The sequence below is a fragment of the Oncorhynchus gorbuscha genome, linkage group LG21, assembly GCF_021184085.1.
Source record: "Oncorhynchus gorbuscha isolate QuinsamMale2020 ecotype Even-year linkage group LG21, OgorEven_v1.0, whole genome shotgun sequence".
In the NCBI taxonomy this organism is placed as follows: Eukaryota; Metazoa; Chordata; class Actinopteri; order Salmoniformes; family Salmonidae; genus Oncorhynchus; species Oncorhynchus gorbuscha.
In genome coordinates, this window is record NC_060193.1 from 35,609,827 (window position 1) to 35,635,924 (window position 26,098).

The following is a 26,098-nucleotide window of genomic DNA, read 5'->3' on the forward strand; positions in this document are numbered from 1 at the left end:
CAGCCAGGCAGAGACCGCAAGGGCGGTTCGTTGCTTCAGTGCCTTTCCATTCACCGTCACACTTCTGGGCCAGACTACACTCAATCATAGGACCTACTGAAGAGATGAGTCTTCAATAAAGATTTAAAGGTTGAGACCGAGTCTGCGTCCATCTCATGGGTAGGCAGACCATTCCATAAAAATGGAGCTCTATAGGAGAAAGCCCTGCCTCCAGCTGTTTGCTTAGAAATTCTAGGGACAATTAGGAGGCCTGAGTCTTGTGACGAGCGTACGTGTAGGTATGTACGGCAGGACCAAATTGGAATGATCGGTAGGAGCAAGCCCATGTAATGCTTTGTAGGTTAGCAGTAAAACCTTGAAATCAGGCCTTGCCTCAACAGAAAGTCAGTGTAGAGAGGCTAGCACTGGAGTAATATGATCATCATTTTTGGTTCTAGTCAAGATTCTAGCAGCCGTGTTTAGCACTAACTGAAGTTTATTTAGTGCTTTATCCAGGTAGCCGGAAAGCAGAGCATTGCAGTAGTCTAACCTAGAGGTGACAAAAGCATGGATGAATTTTTCTGCATCATTTTTGGACAGAAAGTTTCTGATTTTTGCAATGTTATGTAGATGGAAAAAGCTGTTCTTGAAACAGTCTTGATATGTTCGTCAAAAGAGAGATCGCCGAGGTCCTTCACCGTTTTATTTGAGACGACTGTACAACTATCAAGATTAATTGTCAGATTCAACAGAAGATCTATTTGTTTCTTTGGACCTACAACTAGCATCTCTGTTTTGTCCAAGTTTAAAAGTAGAACATTTGCAGCCATCCACTTCCTTATGTCTGAAACACAGGCTTCCAGCGAGGGCAATTTTGTGTTTCATTGAAATGTACAGCTGTGTGTCATCCGCATAGCAGTGAAAGTTAACATTATCTTTCCGAATTACATCACCAAGAGGTAAAATACACAGCTCAAAAAAATAAAGGGAACACTAAAATAACATATCCTAGATCTGAAAGAATTAAATATTCTTAAATACTTTTTTCTTTACATAGTTGAATGTGCTGACAACAAAATCACACAAAAATGATCAATGGAAATCAAATTTATCAACCCATGGAGGTCTGGATGTGGAGTCGCGCTCAAAATTAAAGTGGAAAACCACACTACAGGCTGATCCAACTTTGATGTAATGTCCTTAAAACAAGTCAAAATGAGGCTCAGTAGTGTGTGTGGCCTCCACGTGCCTGTATGACCTCCCTACAACGCCTGGGCATGTTCCAGAAAACTTTTAATTGAAAACTCACAAAGCCGCTGGCCCAGATAGCATCCCTGACGCGTCCTCAGTGTGTGTGCTGACCAGCTGGCTGACGTCTTCTTGGACATCTTCAACCTTTCCCTGTCCTAGGCTGTAGTCCACACCTGCTTCAAGGAAACCACCAATGAAAAACAAGATGACATGCCCAAATGACCATTGCCCCTTCTCACTCACCCCAGTCATAATGAAGAGCTTTGAGAGGCTGGTCATTTCCCACATCAAGTCCAGCATGCCAGGCAAACTGGACCTGCTATAATTTGCCTGTCGCTCCAACAGGTCCATGGAAGATGCCATTTTTATCGCTGTTCACACTGCCATAACACATCCGGACATGAGGAACACCTATGTGAGAATGCTGTTCATTTACTACTGTTCAGTATTCAACATGGTTGTTCCCTCCAAGCTCAGAACCCTTGGTCTGGACACCGACCTCTATAACGATCCTGGACTTCCTGACGGGCAGACCACAGGCTGTGAGGATTGGCAACAACACCTCCTCCCCACTGACTCTTAACATAGGGGCCCCACAGTGGTGTGTCCTCCCTCCGATCCAAACGGTCCCAGATGTGCTAAATGGGATTGAGATCCGGGCTCTTCGCTGGCCATGGCAGAACACTAACATTCCTGTTTTGCAGGAAATCACGCACAGAACCGAGCAGTATTGCTGGTGGCATTGTCATGCTGGAGGGTCATGTCAGGATGAGCCTGCAGGAAGGGTACCACATGAGGGAGGAGGATGTCTTCCCTGTAACGCACAGCGTGTGACACACCACCCCAGACCATGACGGTCCCGCTCTAGAGTACAGGCCTCGATGTAATGCTCATTCCTTCGACGATAAACACGAGTCCGACCATCACCCCTGGTGGGACTAAACTGCGACTTGTCATTGAAGAGCACTTTTTGCCAGTCCTGTCTGGTCCAGCGACGGTGGGATTTTGCCCATAGGCGATGTTGTTGCCGGTGATGTATGGTGAGGACCTGTACAACAGGCCTACAAGCCCTCAGTCCAGCCTCTCTCAGCCTGTTGCGGACAGTCTGAGCACTGATGGAGGGATTGTGCGTTTTTTGTGTAACTCAGGCAGTTATTATTGCCGTCATGTACCTGTCCCACAGGTGTGATGTTTGGATGTACCTATCCTGTGCAGGTGTTAAGCGTGGTCTGCCACTGCGAGGATGATCAGCTGTCCGTCTTGCCTCCTTGTAGTGCTGTCTTAGGCATCTCACAGTATGGACATTGCAATTTATTGCCCTGGCCACATCTGCAGTCCTCATGCCTCCTTGCAGCATGCCTAAGGCACGTTCACGCAGAGGAGCAGGGACCCTGGGCATCTTTCTTTTGGTGAGTCAATAGAAAGGCTTCTTTAGTGTCCTAAGTTTTCATAACTGTGACCTTAATTGCCTACCTGTTGGTAAGCTGTTAGTCTTACCAACAGTAACCCCACCTCTTTAAGGAACCTCTTTAAGGAATACCTAGGATAGGATAAAGTAATCCTTCTACCCCCCCCCCTTAAAAGATTTAGATGCACTATTGTAAAGTGGCTGTTCCACTGGATGTCATAAGGTGAATGCACCAATTTGTAAGTCGCTCTGGATAAGAGCGTCTGCTAAATGACTTAAATGTAAATGTTAACTTTCGTTCCACAGGTGCATGTTCATGCATGTTTTATGGTTCATTGAGGAAGCATGGGAAACGGTGTTTAAACCCTTTACAATGAAGAGCTGTGAAGTTATTTGGATTTTTACAAATTGTCTTTGAAAGACAGGGTCCTAAAAAGGGATGTTTCTTTTTTTTGCTGAGTTTACACACACACACACACACACACACACACACACACACACACACACACACACACACACACACACACACACACACACACACACACACACACACACACACACACACACACACACACACACACACACACACACACACACACACACACACACACACACACACACACACACACACATTCAGGCAACACACCCATCACAGCTGCTGCTACCGGACTCTTATTATGATTGCAAAATTAACACTTTCCCTCCAATCCCCCCCTTACCAAAAACATATGTAAATGAATTGTTCCTTCCGGTATTATACTTATGATAAAATGTTTAATCTATTTATACTGAGCCATTTACTTTGCATCTTTTTATTTCTTGTTGCTTTGTCGAGGAACCTGCAAGTAAGCATTTAATTGCAACACCATGTGTATCCTGTACATATGACTAATAACAATTTGAAACTTTCTCCACCCTACAGGCAGCTAAAGAAGCTCAGTGAAGACAGTTTAACCAAGCAGCCAGAGGAAGTCTTTGATGTGCTAGAGAAACTTGGCGAAGGGTGAGTCCTGGACGTGTTTTGTTATGGACAGTTGGGGCTAAAATGCCATGTTTCAGTTCTGGGAAGCACCGCTATCTCTCTGACTTACATTAGACTCAAGGAAGAAGAGCAACATAACACCACGTCATACGTGTCACTCATGCATTAAGCCGCTTCCTTGTTTCCTGTTACTCAACTTTGTTAGTGTCTGTGATTAACATGCCCTCTTGTGTTGCGTCATAAATGACAGCTGATCGGTGTATGAGTAAGTTGTGCTGCACGAGTCACTGTACTGCTCCTTACTGATGTTAGGTTCTAATTTTCAGAGTAAAAACTCTACGGACACTGTGAAAGCGCAACCAAGTTTATTCTTCCAATAGGATCAAAACACCTGCATTAGACAAACATTTTCCTACAAACATTGATATTTAACCCTCTCTCCTAGGTTGAGTCTCCTCCTGCCCATCTGAACATCTGGTATCTTTACTACTAGGCATGAAACTAAGTAATACGGCCATAAACTTTTCTTTCTCCCTTAATGTGACCTGGCCTCGACCCCCTTCATCACTAATCCATGGCTTTCTGCCCTTATTAATGCCCGCCACGTGATCGCTTCCCTGCACTCAGCACATTCCAAGTTTAATTTCACACACTATATGCCTTCCTCCTACAGATAACCATTAACTTCTGGTGTCGACCCTCTAAACCTAAGCTCTCCCTCAGTGACATGAATATGTATATTTCATATTCTCAGAACCCAACAGTCCCTCTTGAACAATACCTTCCTACTGTTCAACTTACAGTTGAAGTCGGAAGTTTACATACACCGAGGTTAGAGTTATTAAAACTCGTTTTTCAACCAATCCACAAATTTCTTGTTAACAAACTATAGTTTTTTGCAAGTCTGTTAGTACAGACTTGCAAGTCTGTTAGTACAGACTTGTGGTCCTTCTGTAGCTCAGTTGGTAGAGCATGGCGCTTGTAACGCCAGGGTAGTGGGTTCGATTCCCGGGACCACCCATACGTAGAATGTATGCACACATGACTGTAAGTCGCTTTGGATAAAAGCGTCTGCTAAATGCCATATATTATTATTATATTACTTTGTGCCTGACACAAGTAATTTTTCCAACAATTGTTTTCAGACAGATTATTTCACTTATAATTCACTGTATCACAATTCCAGTGGGTCAGAAGTTTACATACAATAAGTTGACTGTGCCTTTAAACAGGTTGGAAAATTCCATAAAATGACGTCATGGATTTAGAAGCTTCTAAAAGGCTAATTGACATGATTGTGAGTCAATTGGAGGTGTACCTGTGGATGTATTTCAAGGCCTACCTTCAAACTCAGTTCCTCTTTGCTTGACATGATTGGAAAATTAAAAGAAATCAGCCAAGACTTCAGAAAAAAACATTGTAGACCTCCACAAGTCTGGTTCTTCATTGGGAGCAATTTCCAAATGCCTGAAGGTACCATGTTCATCTGTAGAAACAATAGTATGCAAATATAAACACCATGGGACCACACAGCCGTCATACCGCTCAGGAAGGAGATGTGTTCTTTGTTGCAAATAGTACAAATCAATCCCAGAACAACAGAAAATAACCTTGTGAAGATGCTGAAGGAAACGGGTACAATAGTATCTATATCCACAGTAAAACGAGTCCTGTATTGACGTAACCTGAAAGGCTGCTCAGCAAGGAAGAAGCCACTGCTCCAAAACAAGCCAGACTACGGTTTGCAACTGCACATGGGGACAAAGATCATACTTTTTTGAGAAATGTCCTTGGGTGTGATGAAACTAAAATAGAACTGTTTGGCCATAATAAACATTGTTATGTTTGGTGGAAAAAGGGGGAGGCTTGCAAGCCGAAGAACACCATCCCAACCGTGAAGTACGGGAGTGGTAGCGTCATGTTGTGGGGGTGCATTGCTGCAGGAGGGACTGGTGCACTTCACAAAATAGATGGCATCATGAGGGAGTAAAATTGTGGATATATTGAACCAACATCTCAAGACAACAGTCAGGAAGTTAAAACTTGGTTGCGAATGGGTCTTCCAAATGGACAATGACCCCAAGCATACTTTCAAAGTTTTGGCAAAATGGCTTAAGGACAGCAAAGTCAAGGTATTGGAGTGGCCATCACAAAGCCCAGACCTCAATCCTATAGAACATTTGTGCGCAGAACTGAAAAAGCTTGTGCGAGCAAGGAGGTCTACAAACCTGACTCAGTTGCACCAGCTCTGTCAGGAGGAATGGGCCAAAATTCACCAAACTTATTGTGGGAAGCTTGTGGAAGGCTACCCAAAAACGTTTGACCCAAGTTAAACAGTTTAAAGGCAATGCTACCAAATACTAATTGAGTGTAGTATGTAAACTTCTGACCCACAGGGAATGTGGTGAAATAAATAAAAGCTGAAATAAATAATTCTCTCTACTATTATTCTGATATTTCACATTCTTAAAATAAAGTGGTGATCATAACTGACATAAGACAGGGAATTTTAAATGTCACGAATTGTGAAAAACTTACACGTTAGCCAAATAGTTTAAATGTGAAAAATATAATAATAATAATATATGCTTTACAGACGTTAGCCAAATAGTTTAAATGTATGTACACTTCTGACTTCAACTGTAAATAAACTTGTAAATTACTTGTAAATGGACAAACAATGATAATAAAACATGAACACAAAATGAACAACATTCACAGTGAGGTTCAAATTCTCAGAGACTTATGGCCTCTGTTCTATGATCACACAATCTTATTTCCATCTCTCATAGAACACTGATAATAACGTGTCCACTGGATCCGTTGACTTCTCCCAGTTCAACATTCTCCTTCTGGTTCCTAAGAGAGTTATAGCACAAGACTTGCAACGCAACGAGAAACACAAAACATAACGGTATTAACAATGTGGTAAGCTATGCATAATTATATATGCATGCAAACCCAAAGTTTAATAACATGACAATTCTCATTCTCTATTCACCTGACTATGCCTTCAGAATACTTTTCTGCTGAGTTCGGCAAAAATGAAAGCCCTAAAAAGCCGCCTTATGCTTTGGCCCAGTCTTCCCCGTTAGACCACTGGATCCAAGAGGTGTTCCCAAGCCAAGTTATTCTCACTTTGCTCCCCACCTCCTTCTTTGCCACCTGATAGGCACCTTACCTGAGACAAGTGCTTAACTCTAATCAACGCTACATCCTCTTCAGGTAACTCGGCACTGTATAGACTTTTTTTTTATTTGACCTTTATTTAATTAGGCAAGTCAGTTAAGAACAAATTCTTATTTTCAATGACTGCCTAGAAACAGTGGGTTAACTGCCTGTTCAGGGGCAGAACAACAGATTTGTACCTTGTCAGCTCTGCGATTCAAACTTGCAACCTTTCGGTTACTAGTCCAATGCTCTAACCACTAGGCTACCCTGCCGACTTTCACATCTATGCCTTCAAAATGTTGTTTAGAGTACGATTATCCCAACATCTATCCTTTTCATGTGATGCATTAACCAATACAGCAGCTAACCCAACTACGATGTTTAACGTAGCTAGTCTCTAGTCTCTCTCTCTTTAGCTCCGCTTCCTCTCATGGCGTTTTCAAGCTCACCCATTATTCAGCTGAACCTTACATCTCGTGAGAACTATGCATCCACTGAGGAGAGACATGACGATCTTCACCGCTGCAGGTGCTATAAGGAGTACTGTGTGTGGACCAGACCAACGCTGTCCCAACACCCCCACCTGGTGTATCTTGATGTACAATCAATCTCCAGAATTCAGCCCGTGCCCTCGGTTATCTCCTGCTCCTCATGTGCTGCTTTCACCTGAGGATATACACACTGCGATGCATGGGTTACGTCCTGACAACATACATAGACTCCCCCCTTATGGCCAAATCACTCATTGGTCTCCCAATTACCAGCTACCAATTCCATGTGGCATGAGTCCTCATAAACTGATATCCCAACAATGCTACTAAAGTGTTCTTCTACGGACACTATGAAAGCTTAACCAAGTTTATTCAATACGGCTGCATCAGACAAAGACATTTTCACACAAGCGCTGATATTTAACCATTTCTCATAGGCTCCTCCTACACATCTGTACAAACATTGTTCTTTACTGCTAGGCAGGACACTAAGTGATACAGACCATAAATGTTTTTATTTCTCCCTTAAGGCGACCTGACCTCAATCCCCCTCCATCACTAATCCATGGCTCTCTCCCCTTATCAATGCCTGCCACGTGTAATTACTTCCCTGCACTCAACACATTCCAAGCTTAGTTGCACCCACTATATACCTTCCTCCTATAACTCTTAACTTCTGGTGAAGACCCTCTAAACCTCAGCACTCCCTCTGACAAAAGTGTATTTCATATCCTCAGAACCCAACAAAAGTAACCCCTACTACTACTAACATGGCCCATGACTATAGCCTCTTTCAATTACTGTCCCTACAGTGACTGCTGTGAGAATACCTGATGCATGTAATCTGTCAAGTGTTCGCCGGCTGTTCGAAATTGGGAAAGCGATTTTAATGAGTTGGAAGTATATCCAATCTAACAAAACTCTTGAGTCACAGGTTTCTTGAAAGTTTACCATGGTGTCTGAAATGCCAACTATCTCTTCTACTCTCACCATGATCTGGGTATGTGTTCAATTTAACTTTCAATTAAATGTCCCGTAGCAGGGTGAAGGGAGTGTTTCTGGATGGACCCTACAGTACAGTTAAATGTCCCTTAGCAGGGTGAAGGGAGTGTTTCTGGATGGACCCTACAGTACAGTTAAATGTCCCTTAGCAGGGTGAAGGGAGTGTTTCTGGATGGACCCTACAGTACAGTTAAATGTCCCGTAGCAGGGTGAAGGGAGTGTTTCTGGATGGACCCTACAGTACAGTTAAATGTCCCTTAGCAGGGTGAAGGGAGTGTTTCTGGATGGACCCTACAGTACAGTTAAATGTCCCTTAGCAGGGTGAAGGGAGTGTTTCTGGATGGACCCTACAGTACAGTTAAATGTCCCGTAGCAGGGTGAAGGGAGTGTTTCTGGATGGACCCTACAGTACAGTTAAATGTCCCTTAGCAGGGTGAAGGGAGTGTTTCTGGATGGACCGTACAGTACAGTTCGCTGCTCTGGCCCCCCAATGGTGGAACAAACTCCCTCACGACGCCAGGACAGCGGAGTCAATCACCACCTTCCGGAGACACCTGAAACCCCACCTCTTTAAGGAATACTTAGGATAGGATAAGTAATCCCCCCCCCCTTTAAGATTTAGATGCACTATTGTAAAGTGACTGTTCCACTGGATGTCATAAGGTGAATGCACCAATTTGTAAGTCGCTCTGGATAAGAGCGTCTGCTAAATGACTTAAATGTAAATGTAAATGTAATTTAACTTCATAGTCCCAATATTGCACAGTTAGCTGTCCTCCCTCCTATGAGCTATTTCCTGTAACAATATACATAGTCTCTGGGAATGATACCCCTCTATCACCACAACCTTAATTTATGAGCCCCATCAGATCACCACAAACACATTCCATCCCACTTAACAGCCCTATGTAAACATTTAGTCTCAACCACAGGCCTCATGTGTACCTCGCCTTCTACCTCAGATACTATTCTACCTAACCCATAACACAATGGTCTCTACTCCTAATGTACTTATAAAGTTATAAACCTACTAAAGCATTCTCAAATAATTAGTCAATATACATCAGTCCATCCTCTAGAACAATGATCACTCTTATGTTCCACAAAACCTAAAAACATGTTGACTTAAAAAGGAAAGAGGGGGAAAAAAGCATGTTTCATAATCCCCCCCCCTCTCTTGATGTGACTAAAACTAGGGAAAGAACCGTCCACCGTTACGTTCTATACCCATGTGATGCTGGTCGCCATCCCCTCTCCTTCATTTTCATCCTTGGGTGTTATCGCAAACAGACTATGAGCCTTGAACCGAATCATCCAGCAATCTATATGTATTGATGTGATTTAACATTAAAATTATGATGACATGGGAAAACAAAAGAAAATGAGAAAACCTTCATGGTTGACCCAAGCTATCATCCAGTAAATTCTCTAATAACCTCCCTGCCAGAGGATACTTAAAGATATGGTTTCTAGATCCTCCCTAGGCCTAATAAATTTGAGCAATGCCCCCCCACACCTCACCATTTGAAAGCAACTCTCTTGATGTATCCAAATTATAACTAAAATATTTTATAAATTATCCAACCCAAATTCTGAATGACAGTCCTTAGTGCTTACTTCGACTTTATGACTCGATTTTCAAGCTCCTCAACTTAGCACACATCATCTCTGTTAGAATGTACATTTATAAACAGAATCTTTTTTTGCCCGGTAAGAACTCTTCTCATTACAGCTCCCCTTTCTCCCTGTTTTCCTGTCGCAAGTGGCCTGGAGTTAGGTTCTAATTTTTCAGAGTAAATAACTCAAGGACACTAGAGAAGCTTAACCAAGTTTAATTCTTCCCAAAGGGTCGTTACAGCTGTAATTCAGACAAAGACATGTTCCCATCATCACAAGTGTATATATACTCTACTTTCAACACCCCTCCTCTCCAAACCTTGTATCTTATGGTTCGACAGGAAGAGGGTAACAGGATAATAAATCCCCCTTCAGGGGATCTGACCTGACCTCCTTACCTCAACCCCTCCTTCGCCTAATCCACAGATGGCCTCTCGTATCACCTATCGCATTCCCATGACTCCCTCCCGTCCACCCAGCACATTCCACAGCCAATCTGTCTTACTACAGAGAACCATTAACTTCTCACTACTTTATATTCTATGCGTCTGATCTATCATGTCTTTAATATCTCAATGTTCAAAGTTTACCCCGAATCCAACACTGTTAATGAAAGATCGGTATCTCAGTGCATACTTAGTCTAAATTGTTCGCAGTGTGTAGACCCCCCCCCCCCCTTCTCCCTCACTTATCATTCTAGACAGTTTTCTTCAGATAGCGACACAGTTCATCTTCCCAACGGCACATGTAACTCTTGCCTGTCACATTTGATGGCCTTTGATACTGTCCCGATTTCAATATCCAAATAGATACATCCGTTTTTCCCACGTACACGAGTCTCTCAGCTGAGCCGCTATCACCATCCTCTCTGGTCCATTTCTCCCACCAGCACCCAGGAACAAGAGAGAAATGTGTATGATATTTCTCTCCACGCTCACTCAACATGCGTGGTCTTAGGACTGCTGCACTCCTGCTGCCGGTACCCAGGTTAATGGCTCGGACTCGGTGTTAAAAATCACTGTCGCATTGAACGCCTTTGTCACCCGTTGGCCACAAACACACACTGAAGTTGATGCAAAAAGTCAATATTTGCAGTGTTGACCTTTCTTTTTCAACCTCTGAAATCCGGCCTGGCATGTTGTCAATTAACTTCTGGGCCACATCCTGACTGATGGCAGTCAATTCTTGCATAATCAATGCTTGGAGTTTGTCAGAATTTGTGGGTTTTTGTTTGTCCACTGGCCTCTTGAGGATTGACCACAAGTTCTCAATAAGATTAAGGTCTGGGGAGTTTCCTGGCCATGGACCCAAAATATTGATGTTTTGTTCCCCGAGCCACTTACAGTGGGGCAAAAAAGTATTTAGTCAGCCATCAATTGTGCAAGTTCTCCCACTTAAAAATATGAGAAAGGCCTGTCATTTTCATCATAGGTACACTTCAACTATGACAGACAAAATGAGAAAAAAAAATCCAGAAATTGAATTTATTTGCAATTTATGAATTTATTTGCAATTTATGAATTTATTTGCAAATTATGGTGGAAAATAAGTATTTGGTCCACAAAAGTTTATCTCAATACTTTGTTATATACCCTTTGTTGGCAATGACAGAGGTCAAACGTTTTCTGTAAGTCTTCACAAGGTTTCCACACACTGTTGCTGGTATTTTGACTAAATACTTTTTTGCCCCACTGTACATATTGCCAAAGATTATTTTGGATATTTACAAAAAAAGAGAATAAAAATGGTCAACTGGACAACAATAACCAAGGGTCAAAATAACCATACATTCAACAATAACAATAAAGCATACACTAGAGTACATGTGCAGGTTGATTGGTCTGTCAGACACTGTCCCCCAACTTATGGCAGGCAGCAATGTAGTGCGCTGCCAACCCACAGCTCTCTGCGTCCTCCCCCAACAGTACGGGTAGCCTCCTCTCAACAGAGAGGTCTTTGAAACCTTGAATAAGGGTTTCAAATTTGGGGAAATGACACTCTCTAATTGTTTTATATTTTTTACATTTTGTCTGGAAATGCAGCTCCGTCTCCGGTTCTGCTGTTGTGTAGTGGTTGCACAGTCTTTCCACTACAGGGAGCCAGGTTTCCCTGTGTCTACCCTTCTCAATGGCAAGGCTGTGCTCACTGAGCCTGTACTTTGTCAAGGTTTTTCTAAGGTTTTGATCAGTAACCATGGTCAAATATTTAGCCACGATGTACTGTCGATTTAGGGCCAGATAGCACTGCATTTTGCTTTGTGCTTGTGTTTCCCCAATAAGCAATGTAGTTTTGTTTTGACTGTGTTGTAATTTGGTTTATTCTGATTGATTGGATGTTCAGGTCCTGAGGCTTCAGTGTGTTAGTAGAACAGGTTTGTGAACTCAGCCCCAGGACCAGCTGGATGAGGGTACTCTTTTCTTTGCTCAGCTCTTGGCATTGCAGGGCTTGGTAATGATATGAGAGGGGGTCACTGTATTTTAGATGTTTCCAAAACTTAATTGTTCTATCTTGAGTTTTTGTTATTAGTGGATATTGGACTAATTCTGCCCTGCATGCATTGTTTGTAGTTTTCCGCTGGACTTGTAGGAGAATCTTACAGAACTCTGCATGCAGCAGGGTTTCAATGGGGTGTTTGTACCATTTGATGAAATCTTGTTTTGCAGGTGGAACCCACACCTCGCTGCCATAAAGTGCAATTGGTTTTGGTTCAATGACAGATTCAATTAGTTTTAGCCAAATTTTAATAGGTATTTCAATTTGAATTAGCTTTTTAATGGCATAGAATGCCCTGTGTGCTTTCTCTGTTCATTCACTGCATCATTAAGGTGTCCAGTTGAGCTTATTTTTAAACCTAAGTAATTGTAGTGTGTGCAGTACTCTATATATTTTGTACCAATTGAGAACTTTGGTCTAATTCCCTGATCTGGATCTTCTCTGGAAAATCATTATTTTAGTATTTTTGGGGGTTTACTGCCAGGGTCCAGGTCTGGCAGTCCTGCTCTAGCAGGTCATGTGCTGTGGGTGACAGAATGCATAGGTCATCTGCAAAGATTAGGCATTTAACTTCTGAATTGTGGAGACTAACACCAGGGGCTGAGGATTTTTCTAGAATAGTGGCCAATTCGTTGATGTAAATATTGAAGAGTGCATGGCTCAGATTGCAACCCTGATGAAGGCCCCGCTCCTGCTTAAAGAATTCAGTTATGTTCTTGCCAATTTTAATGCTGCACGTATTGCCAGTATACATTTGATTTAATTATGCCATATGTTTTACCCCATACACCACTTTCAATAACTTTGTAGAACAGTCCTGTATGCCAAATAGAATCAAATGCTTTTTGGAGGTCGATAAAGCAAGAGTATATTTTGTGTAGGGTGTGAATATGATCAGTTGTGCGATGTTTTGGTATAAATCCAATTTGGCTTTGACTCGAGACTTGCTTATTAAGGAAGTTTAGAACTCTTACATTTATGATACATTTGTTACCTCTTTAGAATCCATTCCTCTGGCATTTTGCCTAGATTCTTCAACCACAAATAATTTTTCCCGTGGCAAATTTAGCCAATTTGTCATCCTAAGGAATCTGCAATATTTGTTCCCTGACATCTATTAAAAAGTTGGGTAAGATGTGATCTCATACGTCTTCCTTTACATAGAAACTGGAATCTCTATGAACCACTATCGATCGAACCGAGCCATACACTATACACATACACTAAAGTTCCTGTCCTGCTACTTTCTGGAGAATTCATTGTTGCTCTTTTGAAAAAGATCCAAACACTTGCATGGCAGCATTTCCCCCGAATGCAGCAGGCTCCATTCCCACTTTACACTCCCTTTTCCAAAGACCAACTGAGTATGTACACCTTAAACAGAACTGTCTCCCACATCCCGCTACGTTTCTTTGTCTTACCTTGGCCATTGAAACTATAGTTAGTGACTTTCCCTGTGGCCGTATTAACCCCTCGCACGTCTGCAAAGTTATACTCCACTCTCAAAGCATCTTGCTCTATTTCATCCACAACCCCCGCAAAAGCCGTTTTGATCACAGGTCAACGTACTCACATACCCAGTCTTTCTGTGGCTGAGTACTTCTCCTTATTCCGTGTTTACTGGTTTGTATTTTTTGTTGATAGAATGCTGACATAAACACGCTGGTATATTGAGCTTTTGATTCTGTTTTTATGTTATTATGCCAAGTCATAATTGCCTCCCTGAATTTTCTATCAGATTCAAATTTTCTGTCAGTCGGGAAATGCTGACCAATCTTATCCAGTTAGCTAAATTTTCCCATGTTTTAGCCGAATTGGTAGAATACTTGTGCGCTTCTTTCACCGCCTCCATGGCTTTATTCAAATCCTCTAGCTCTCTTTACAGGGAAAATTGTGGCCGTCTGTCGCCATATCAATAGTAATTACTCCCAAACCTCTCCTGACTGTTTTCAGGGTGTTTTAGATTTCTTCACTCCTGTCTATAAAACACCTTCTATTAACTATTTTCCAAGGTAGCGCTACCCACATCCCCGGAGAGTAGTATGGTATTTGTGCCTATTAATTGGTCACGGCACTTAATACCTTGTATTAGAACCAATACTATGGCGTCTGCAAATGTATTACTGGAGAATACGGATTACTTCATGTCTTATTCCAGTATTGCGCCTCAAATATCACTGTTGTTGTTAACCCACATTACCAAAATTATTCACACTTTTCTTCCTATTATCCACACAATCTTTTGTGGTTCCCCTTCCCCATAGGGCATAAACCAACCTCTCTCTGTATTGCTACTACACGTAACTCAAACAGTGTTCGAATATCTTATTTTTCCTCTTTTTTTTTACTCACTAGCTGCTAGAACTCTCATCTTCCTAAAACTCACTGTCACTGCAGCTGGGAGTTTTGTCCCTCTTACAGATCTCGCAGGGTAATACCCCCACTACATTTACATTACATTTAAGTCATTTAGCAGACGCTCTTATCCAGAGCGACTTACAAATTGGTGCATTCACCTTATGACATCCAGTGGAACAACCACTTTACAATAGTGCATCTAAATATTTTAAGGGGGGGGGGTGAGAAGGATTACTTTATCCTATCCTAGGTATTCCTTAAAGAGGTGGGGTTTCAAGTGTCTCCGGAAGGTGGTGATTGACTCCGCTGTCCTGGCGTCGTGAGGGAGTTTGTTCCACCATTGGGGAGCCAGAGCAGCGAACAGTTTTGACTGAGCTGAGCGGGAACTGTATCCTCAGTGGTAGGGAGGCGAGCAGGCCAGAGGTGGATGAACGCAGTGCCCTTATTTGGGTGTAGGGCCTGAACAGAGCCTGGAGGTACTGAGGTGCCGTTCCCCTCACAGCTCCGTACCATGGTCTTGTAGCGGATGCGAGCTTCAACTGGAAGCCAGTGGAGAGAGCGGAGGAGCGGGGTGACGTGAAGAACTTGGGAAGGTTGAACACTAGACGGGCTGCGGCGTTCTGGATGAGTTGTAGGGGTTTAATGGCACAGGCAGGGAGCCCAGCCAACAGCGAGTTGCAGTAATCCAGACGGGAGATGACAAGTGCCTGGATTAGGACCTGCGCCGCTTCCTGTGTGAGGCAGGGTCGTACTCTGCGGATGTTGTAGAGCATGAACCTACAGGAACGGGCCACCGCCTTGATGTTAGTTGAGAACGACAGTTTGTTGTCCAGGATCACGCCAAGGTTCTTAGCGCTCTGGGAGGAGGACACAATGGAGTTGTCAACCGTGATGGCGAGATCATGGAACGGGCAGTCCTTCCCCGGGAGGAAGAGCAGCTCCGTCTTGCCGAAGTTCAGCACTAGGGACCTATCCTAAACGGAACCTACCCTATACTGTATTGTCACTCATGAATCTCGCAGTGGAAAACCTCCACTCGGGACCTATCTTTATGGAACCTACCCTACACCAGATATTTACGACCGGTCGTTACACAATGGACCGACTGAATAAACTCTTTCTAGGTCCGTATCCTAGAATTTTTCAGCCTACGATTCTCATCTCCCCAAGATGTCAAAATGAGTGGAAACAGGTGTAGGAACTGTCTACCTTGTTTGTTGCCAGCTCTACTGATCAGGACTCTCTGGTTTGACAACAACTCGTGGTGAACCCTGCTCGTAGCACCAACTGTTAGGTTCTAATTTTCAGAATAAAAACTCTACGGACACTGTGAAAGCTCACCCAAGTTTATTCTTCCAAGATGATCAATACAGCTGCATTAGACAAACATTTTCACACAAGCACTGATATTTAACCTTTTCTCCTAGGCTGAGTCTCCTCCTACCCATCTGAACAAACATTATCTTTACTTCTAGGCATGAAACTAAGTAATACGGCTATAAACTTTTCTTTCTCCCTTAACCTGACCCGGCCTCGACCCCCTTCATCACTAATCCATGGCTCTCTGCCCTTATCAATGCCTGCCGCATGTGATCTCGTCCCTGCGCTCAGCACATTCCAAGCTTAATTGCACCCACTATATACCTTCCTCCTACAGATAACCATTAACTTCTGGTGTAGACCCTCTATACCTAAGACCTCCCTCAGTGACATGAATAATTATATTTCATATTTTCATAACCCAACACTGATGTGCCTATATCAAGAATTTATAAAATGAACCCACTGTGCTAGAATAAGACCACATTCATTAATCTATTTACCTCTCAAACAAACCACTTATCATGTCGACCCTATGACCACACTTCGCTGAAGGTATACTATTTGAGGAGCATGTCACGAGTTGACTCATTCAGTAGTAGCCAAGATAAAAAAAAAATATTAAATAATGTTTTCACACCTGTTTTATATGCAGGTCCTATGGCAGTGTATTTAAGGCCAACTATAAAGAGACTGGGGAGATTGTGGCCATCAAGCAGGTCCCTGTGGAGTCTGACCTGCAGGAGATCATCAAAGAGATTTCCATCATGCAGCAGTGTAACAGGTGAGGCACCCTCCACTCTACCTCCTCTGCTTGCCTGACTTGCTTCTGTGTCGTCAGATCGAATAATCTGTTGCTGTGTTGGTAACATTATTTGTGAACAGAAGAAGAGTGGAACATATGGTTTATATGATTAGTGTAAAATAGACAAGGTACCAGAAATAGGCAAACTCATTAGGCTCTTTTGCATCCTCAGTCCCCATGTTGTGAGATACTACGGAAGTTACTTTAAGAACAGTGACCTGTGGATCGTAATGGAGTACTGCGGAGCTGGCTCTGTCTCCGACATCATTCGCCTGCGCAACAAAACGGTAACATGCTACATCCAACATGTCCAATCTGACTGAATATCGTCTATATGTTTTTGCAAACAATTGTGTTTTTGCTGATCTTTATTGATGGTGCCAATTATTTTAGACCTGACTATTTTAACAATGTCAACATTATTTATACAGATTTTAAGTTAACATTACAAAAATGTATTAATTGTTTTTGATTCATTTCTGCTTGCTGTACATTTTAAAATATTTATTTTGAGTGCTGGGCATATGCAATCAGTTGTGGATATCGTTGCCCTAAAATAAGTAGAATTATGTCTTATAGTGTCTCTTGCCTCACGTGTCTGTTGTAGCTAACAGAGGATGAGATCGCCACCATAGTGCAGTCCACACTGAAGGGACTGGAGTACCTGCACTTTATGAGGAAGATCCACAGAGACATCAAGGCAGGGAATATCCTGCTAAACGCAGAGGGCCAGGCCAAGCTGGCTGACTTTGGGGTGGCGGGACAGCTGACTGTAAGGAATTCATCAGAAGATAGCTGGTGCAGATCATGGGCTGCGTTTACACAAGCAACCCAATTCCGATCTTTTTTCCACTGTGGTGTTTTGACCAATCACAACTTTTTCAGAACTGATCTGATTGATTAAAACACCAATTAGTGAAAAAAATATCAGAACTTGTCAGTATGTCTAAACGCAGCCATTGAGTCATACGTTAATGAGATGAATGTTTGAACTAGGACAGGGGTGTCAAACTCAATTCCTGGAGGGCTGAGTATCTGGGTTTTGCTCCTCCCTTGAACTTGATTGATCAATTAAGTTAATTAATTAGGTAGGAACTCCCTTCACCTGGTTGTCTAGGTCTTAATTGTAGGTTAATTAAATGGAAATATCAAAAAACCAGCAGACCCAGGGCTCTCCAGGAATTATGTTTGATACCACTGATCAAGAATGTTGATTTAATTCCTTGGTTTGATTGATCTGAACTATCAAATTACAACTGCAACATTGACTGTTTTTGTCTCCCAAGATTCACTATGTAAAATCTTGGGAAGAGGTTCAGAAACAAGACTTATCTGCTCAACCAATGGAAATAGTTTTACATTTATTCGTCATCTTGCTTGAATGTGCTGAAAGCTGGCTAGTCTTGTCTAGTAGTCTCATCAGTTGAAACCTTTTTGATCTGGACTGGGCCCAACCAAAAGATGCTTCCCGTCAACTAACTTTTTTTATTTACCTTTAAAATGGGAGTTTTGGTCTTCTGTGCCATACTGTAGTCCCTTTTTAACATCCTGCATTTTAGTTAATATAGCTAAATTGTTTGTGGATAGACGAAAATCATGCTCAAGCAATCCAGGACTGACCAGGATGCCATGAGGTGTATATTTTTCATAATGTTCTCTGTATATCATGTGCAAATATAATTAGTAAATCATGTCTACTACTTGTCTGTTTTTCAGGATACCATGGCCAAGCGGAACACAGTGATTGGCACTCCATTCTGGATGGCCCCTGAGGTGATCCAGGAGATTGGTTATAACTGTGTGGCAGACATTTGGTCCCTGGGCATCACAGCCATAGAAATGGCAGAGGGAAAGCCTCCCTATGCAGACATCCACCCTATGAGGGTGAGTCTATTGTTAATGTGTACAGATCTGATTTCGTTAGTGATTGAACTTGTCCAAGACTTCTCAGTCTCAGGCTTCAACCCCTCTAAAACCAATCTGAGTATAGTGGTGAAAACAGAGACGACTTGAAATGTGATTTTGTGTTGTTAAATTGTCCCCGTATGTGACTTTGTTTCTGTTCTGTCTGTTACATTGCTTTGTTTATAGGCCATATTTATGATTCCTACCAATCCTCCACCGACGTTCCGAAACCCAGACTTGTGGTCGGAGCTGTTCCAAGAATTTGTCTCCCAGTGTCTGGTGAAGAACCCAGAGAACAGAGCCACTGCCACACAGCTTCTACAGGTAGAAGACCCCATCTCACCGACACTGTCTGCATCTCAAATGCCTCCCTTTTCCCTATATAGTGCATTACTTTTGACAGCCAAACGTAGTGCACAATTTAGAGAATATGATGCCATATGGGGCAAAGCCACTGTCCCCTCTGGCACCCATACCAAAACTACCTTACTCAGCCTACTACGTCAGTCTCTCCCTTCTCTCTCTCTTCCTCTTTTTCTCGCTTTCTGTCTGTTAATTTCCTATTTGTCCTACCATAATTTCTCTCTGGATTAAATTTTGCAACTAACCGTTAATATTTTACATGGGATAGCACATTATGAGGCCATTACCGAGTAAAACTGCAACTCGCGGTTGCATTGCTTTAAACTCGGGTTAAAGATTATAAATGCCTCTTTTCCATGGACATCGGAGGGAAAAAAAATGAAACAAATCACTTTTGAAAAATGTAATGGCTACTTTGCTCCCCCAAACTGTTTTTTTTTTGCAAGAGCAACATTCTTGCCCCTGTTCTTCTAAACACGTGTTTGTTACGATAGATCACCTGGATGGTATCGATGTATTATTATTTATTTTTTCTAGTTGATTTCATGGCGAGATTAATTCAAAGACTCGTTGCTGCGCACTGCACTACCCACAATGCGAAACTTTGGGGTAAACACTGGATGTTGGCTCAATTGTGTGTTTGTACATTGTGTGTTTGTCCTCCTGCAGCATCCATTCATTAAGGCTGCTAAGCCCAGCAGCATCCTCAGAGCTTTGATCACAGATGCCATGGAAATTAAACTGAAGAAAGTGGAGGCCGAGCAGAGAGAACAGGACCAAGAGGACGAAGACAACTCGGTAAACACAGACCCACACGCACAAACCCCACTAAAGCTTAGGCTGCATGGCCATGACAGTCCACTGGCCCATTTATCAGCTATTTATGAGCCTCATTTAATGTTTTTTTTATCAACACGCATGCCTACGTCACAACAGACAGCAGACTATGAACAGCATTACTCTCCCACTTTATTTTGTAAGCTGAATAATTGGGCTGGGGAAATGTAACCACTCTCAAATACTGTAGATCTATTCATAGATGGGGCTATGGATGCAGGACTGAAAATCAATGAGATCGACATACAGTGGAGAGAACAAGTATTTGATACACTGCCGATTTTGCAGGTTTTCCTACTTACGAAGCATGTAGAGGTCTGTAATTTTTATCATAGGTACACTTCAACTGTGAGAGACGGAATCTAAAACAAAAATACAGAACATCACATGGTATGATTTTTAAGTAATTAATTAGCATTTTATTGCATGACATAAGTATTTGATACATCAGAAAAGCAGAACTTAATATTTGGTGCGCACTGCACTACCCACAATGCGAAACTTTTGGGGTAAACATGTATTGCAAATGCACTGCACTACCCACAATGCGAAACTTTTGGGGTAAACATGTATTGCAAATGTTTATCAGCACAGCATTATGACAGCATTTTCTAAACTGCAGAGGGGGTTCTTGCTATTATTTTGTAGGTTTCCTTTGCTTGCAATTATAGAGATCATACGTTTCCTGTAGTTCTTGACCAGGTTTGCACACACTGCAGCAGGGATTTTGTCCCACTCCTCCATACAGACCTTCTCCAGATCCTTCATGTTTTGCAAATGTTTATCAGCACAGCATTATGACAGCATTTTCTAAACTGCAGAGGGGGTTCTTGCTATTATTTTGTAGGTTTCCTTTGCTTGCAATTATAGAGATCATACGTTTCCTGTAGTTCTTGACCAGGTTTGCACACACTGCAGCAGGGATTTTGTCCCACTCCTCCATACAGACCTTCTCCAGATCCTTCGGGATTCGGGGCTGTCGCTGGGCAATACGGACTTTCAGCTCCTTCCAAAGATTTTCTATTGGGTTCAGGTCTGGAGACTGGCTAGGCCGCTCCAGGACCTTGAGATGCTTCTTACGGAGCCACTCCTTAGTTGCCCTGGCTGTGTGTTTTCGGGTCGTTGTCATGCTGGAAGACCCAGTCACGACCCATCTTCAATGCTCTTACTGAGGGAAGGAGGTTGTTGGCCAAGATCTCGCGATACATGGCCCCATCCGTCCTCCCCTCAATACGGTGCAGTCGTCCTGTCCCCTTTGCAGAAAAGCATCCCCAAAGAATGATGTTTCCACCTCCATGCTTCACGGTTGGAGTGGTGTTCTTGGGGTTGTACTCATCCTTCTTCTTCCTCCAAGCACGGCGAGTGGAGTTTAGACCAAAAAGCTCTATTTTTGTCTCCTCAGACCACATGACCTTCTCCCCATTCCTCCTCTGGATCATCCAGATGGTCATTGGCAAACTTCAGACGGGCCTGGACATGCGCTGGCATGAGCAGGGGGACCTTGCGTGCGCTGCAGGATTTTAATCCATGACTGCGTAGTGTGTTACTAATGGTTTTCTTTGAGACTGTGGTCCCAGCTCTGTTCAGGTCATTGAGCAGGTCCTGCCGTGTAGTTCTGGGCTGATCCCACACCTTCCTCATGATCATTGATGCCCCACGAGGTGAGATCTTGCATGGAGCCCCAGACTGAGGGTGATTGACCGTCATCTTGAACTTCTTCCATTTTCTAATAATTGCCCCAACAGTTGATGCCTTCTCACCAAGCTGCTTGCCTATTGTCCTGTAGCCCATCCCAGCCTTGTGCAGGTCTACAACTTTATCCCTGATGTCCTTACACAGTTCTCTGGTCTTGGCCATTGTGGAGAGGTTGGAGTCTGTTTGATTGAGTGTGTGGACAGGTGTCTTTTTATAGAGGTAACGAGTTCAAACAGGTGCAGTTAATACAGGTAATGAGTGGAGAACAGGAGGGCTTCTTAAAGAAAAACGAACAGGTCTGTGAGAGCTGGAATTCTTACTGGTTGGTAGGTGATCAAATACTTATGTCATGCAATAAAATGCAAATGCGTTCCTTAAAAATCATACAATGTGATTTTCTGGATCTTTAGACTCCGTCTCTCACAGTTGAAGTGTACCTATGATAAAACATTATAGATCTCTACATGCTTTGTAAGTAGGAAAACTCAAAATCGGCAGTGTATCAAATACTTGTTCTCCCCACTGTACATCATATTTTGGAGCCTTACATTTGTTTACAAATTACAACAAATACATACACAATGGAGTAACACAGCCTTAGATATGGGATTAAGCTCATAAGGCATGTATAACTTATATTCAATAACAAATGCAATGAGTTATCATTAGGCAGGTTTCCACTCACTCAGGTTTATTCAACAAACACAATGTCGCAAAAAAAACACATTGCGACGTGTAATGGAAACGGCAGCTATATACTGTTATCATGGAATGCACACTTACGTTCTAAATAATTGTGGGACCCCTGATGACTTCCTCTCCGGAAACTTGTTGTTCTTCTTATTACTAGCCTGCCTCTCTTCCAACTGTTCGTTTTTACTCGGGTTCTAAGTAAACAAACGGACAACTAGGTTTATTGTAATATTCATTGGGTGAATAAAAGTTTATTCACCCAATGGGTCAATCAGCTGAAGAGACAAAAACATATTCACATAAGCACTGGTATTTAAACCTACCTCCTATGTGGAGTCTCCTTCTTACACATCTGAACAGCCAATACATCTGTTGCTAGACAGGACTTTAGTGATGTTTGTTCTTTCTCACTTCTGACCTGTTGACTTGTACCAGACTGTGGCCCTTCTCCTTTTCATAGGATACCCGATGTCTAACAATAACATGTTCTGACAGAATGTAAATGTTCTGCATTCTCCCCTCTTGATTAATGACTTGATTTAAGGATATTTCAAGTTTATAACTCAGTATCCATCACAACCAAACAAGTGAAATGATCAGACCAACTTTGGTAGTTGCTGTTCTGTTAGTTGTGTTGTGATATCAGGCAAAAATGCCTTATCAAAGATTCAAATGGTCAGATTTCCAAAAAACGAGGATCGCGATGAGCTTCGGTCACTGCAGTCTGAATGGAGGCTTGGGAGTCAAAAAATCATAGCAGGTCTGCAGCACTCACTTCATTTCAGGTAAGTTCACTAGTACACAATTAATTTAAAATATACCTAGCTTGAAAGACGAGCATTATTAGCAACGTCTGAAATATGACAAATCTATTCAATACAGTTTGCTAGCTTGCTAGATAACTTAGCTAGACAAGCTAATGTTGTTTTTTAGCATCCAACATTAGTTAGCTAGATTAACTAATTTGTAGTAACTAAGCAGGGTTACGCATATGAAGCACTTAACCTATTTTACCCCATTACCAAATATGGTTTAGGATGAAAACTGCCATTACTATGTGTAATGTTTGTGTTCATTGTTTGTTCAGATTAAAATATTTGGCAAATAACAGTGTACAGCAGCTATCTGTAGATTCAATGTATATGAAATGCATGTAGGAACTTGCACTATCAATTTTTACGTCCTAGATAATGAGGAGTCTGGGAGATCCACAAAGTAAAGACAGTAGAGGTTTAAATTCATCTGCAATTTGGAATGACTACAACTTTTTGGAGTTAGGCATATTCAAAGATGTTTATGCTTTCATTATTCTGTTTTAGGTGAGCCATCACCACACCACTGATGGTGCTCAAAAGAAATGTACAAGAAGAAGCGAAAAAGATTGCAATCAGAACGTGTTTTGAACAATGAAGATGCCACCAGATTCTACGCCAGTCTTCCCTCTGTCATTCTTTTTTTTACCCTAGTGACATACCTTACAACAGCATGGGCTCATGCGCCCATGCTGAGAGAGAGGGAGGGAGAATGTAAATATTAATCAGTCAGGACTTCAATTACTGTACAGAATGTTTTTAGAAGTTAGATACATTTTTAATAAATTGTTTGAATATTTGACTGAATTATTAAGTGCATTGAGATATGATTTTATGAGTACTGCTCATAAGTATATGTTGGAAAAAAAACCATACAGATCATTGAAATATAACATAGAACACACATTCCTCTCTGACATCTACAGTTAGGAATTGCCTCGCTTCTGTTCATTGCACTTCTATTTAATGCCTGTGAGCAATGTCCAGGTGTCCGTTGAATACCTGCAGCCTTCACTTCATAAAGTCATGTACCAACTTTGGCAGCATATGTTGAAAGTAAACTCAGCAAATAAAGAAACATTCTCTCACTGTCAACTGCGTTGATTTAACGTGTAAATATTTGTATTAACATACCAAGATTCAATAACTGAGACGTAAACTGAACAAGTTCAACAGGCATGTGACTAACAGAAATGCAATAATGTGTCCCTGAACAAAGGGGTGGTCAAAAGTAACAGTCGGGGGGCCTCCTGGGTGGCGCAGTGGTCTAGGGCACTGCATCACAGTGCGACCAGGAGGCCCATTTGGCCTAGCATCGTCCGGGTTAAGGAGGGTTTGGCCGGTAGGGATATCCTTGTCTCATCGCACACTAGTGACTCCTGTGGCAGGCCGGGCGCAGTGCACGCTAACCAAGTCACCAGGTGCACAGTGTTTCCTCCGACACATTGGTGCGGCTGGCTTCCGGGTTGGATGCGCGCTGTGTTAAGAAGCAGTGTGGCTTGGTTGGGTTGGAGGACGCATGGCTTTTGACCTTCGTCTCTCCCGAGCCCGTACGGGAGTTGTAGCGATGAGACAATATAGTAACTACTAACAATTGGATACTACGAAATTGAGGAGAAAAGGGGGTAAAATATATATATATATTTAAAGTAACAGTTGGTTTCTGGTATGGCCACCAGCTACATTAAGTACTGCAGTGCATCTCCTCTTGGACTGGACCAGATTTGCCAGTTCTTGCTGTGAGATGTTACCCCACTCTTCCTACAAGTTCCCAGACATTTTTTGGAGGATTGGCCCTAGCCCTCACCCTCCCGCCGATCCAACAGGTCCCAGATGTGCTCAATGGGATTGAGATCCAGGCTCTTCGCTGGCCATGGCAGAACACGGACATTCCTGTCTTGCAGGAAATCACGCACAGAACGAGCAGTATGGCTGGTGGCATTGTCATGCTGGAGGGTCATGTCAGGATGAGACTGCAGGCAGGGTACCACATGAGGGAGGAGGATGTCTTCCCTGTAACGCACAGCATTGAGATTGCCTGCAATGACAACAAGCTTAGTCCGATGATGCTGTGACACACCACCCCAGACCATGACGGACCCTCCACCTACAAATCAATCCCGCTCCAGAGTACAGACCTCGGTGTAACGCTCATTCCTTCGGCAATAAACGTGAATCCGACCATCACCCCTGGTGAGACAAAACCGCTACTCGTCAGTGAAGAGCACTTTTTGCCAGTCCTGTCTGGTCCAGCGACGGTGGGTTTGTGCCCACAGGTGACGTTGTTGCCGGTGATGTCTGTTGAGGACCTGCCTTACAACAGGCCTACAAGTCTTCAGTCCAGCCTCTCTGAGCATATTGGAGCACAGTCTGAGCACTGATGGAGTGATTGTGTGTTCCTGGTGTAACTCGGGCAGTTGTTGTTGCCATCCTGAACCTCCTGTGTCCCTGTAGCACTGTCTTAGGTGTCTCACAGTATGGACAGTGCAATTTATTGCCCTGACCACATCTGCAGTCCTCATGCCTCCTTGCAGCATGCCTAAGGCACATTCACTCAGATGAGCAGGGACCCTGGGCATTTTTCTTTTGGTGTTTTTCAGAGTCAGTAGAAAGGCCTCTTTAGTGTCCTAAGTTTTCCTTCCACAGGTGCATGTTCATTCATTGTTTATGGTTCATTGAACATGCATGGGAAACTGTGTTTAAACCCTTTACAGTGTAGTTATTTGGATTTTTACCATTTATCCTTGATAGACAAGGTCCTGAAAAAGGGACATTTCTTTTTTTGCTGAGTTTAGAAGCTTCTGAGCCTCCTGATGTGGGTGTTGACAAAGACCTTGTCAAATGGAACCTCCAATTCAATGTGCTCTGATTGTGCTGAATGCAGCCCCAGGCAATACATGGCCATCTGTACTTGTA

At 42.7% G+C, this 26,098-nt stretch overlaps 1 protein-coding gene across 2 annotated transcripts in view; it reads left to right on the forward strand.

The window, feature by feature from the left end:
• LOC124007736 (serine/threonine-protein kinase 4-like) overlaps positions 1-26,098 on the forward strand; it is a 68,679-nt gene that overhangs the window by 11,824 nt on the left and 30,757 nt on the right. The window contains exons 2-9 of one of the 2 annotated variants that reach the window (XM_046318468.1): positions 3,561-3,641; positions 6,413-6,548; positions 16,728-16,856; positions 17,050-17,164; positions 17,485-17,649; positions 18,594-18,761; positions 18,969-19,106; positions 19,815-19,943. In XM_046318468.1, the coding sequence (XP_046174424.1) occupies positions 6,544-6,548; positions 16,728-16,856; positions 17,050-17,164; positions 17,485-17,649; positions 18,594-18,761; positions 18,969-19,106; positions 19,815-19,943 (849 nt within the window). In that variant the 5' untranslated portion in view covers positions 3,561-3,641; positions 6,413-6,543. The remainder of the gene's footprint in view (positions 1-3,560; positions 3,642-6,412; positions 6,549-16,727; positions 16,857-17,049; positions 17,165-17,484; positions 17,650-18,593; positions 18,762-18,968; positions 19,107-19,814; positions 19,944-26,098) is intronic. The other variant, XM_046318467.1, reaches the window with a different exon arrangement.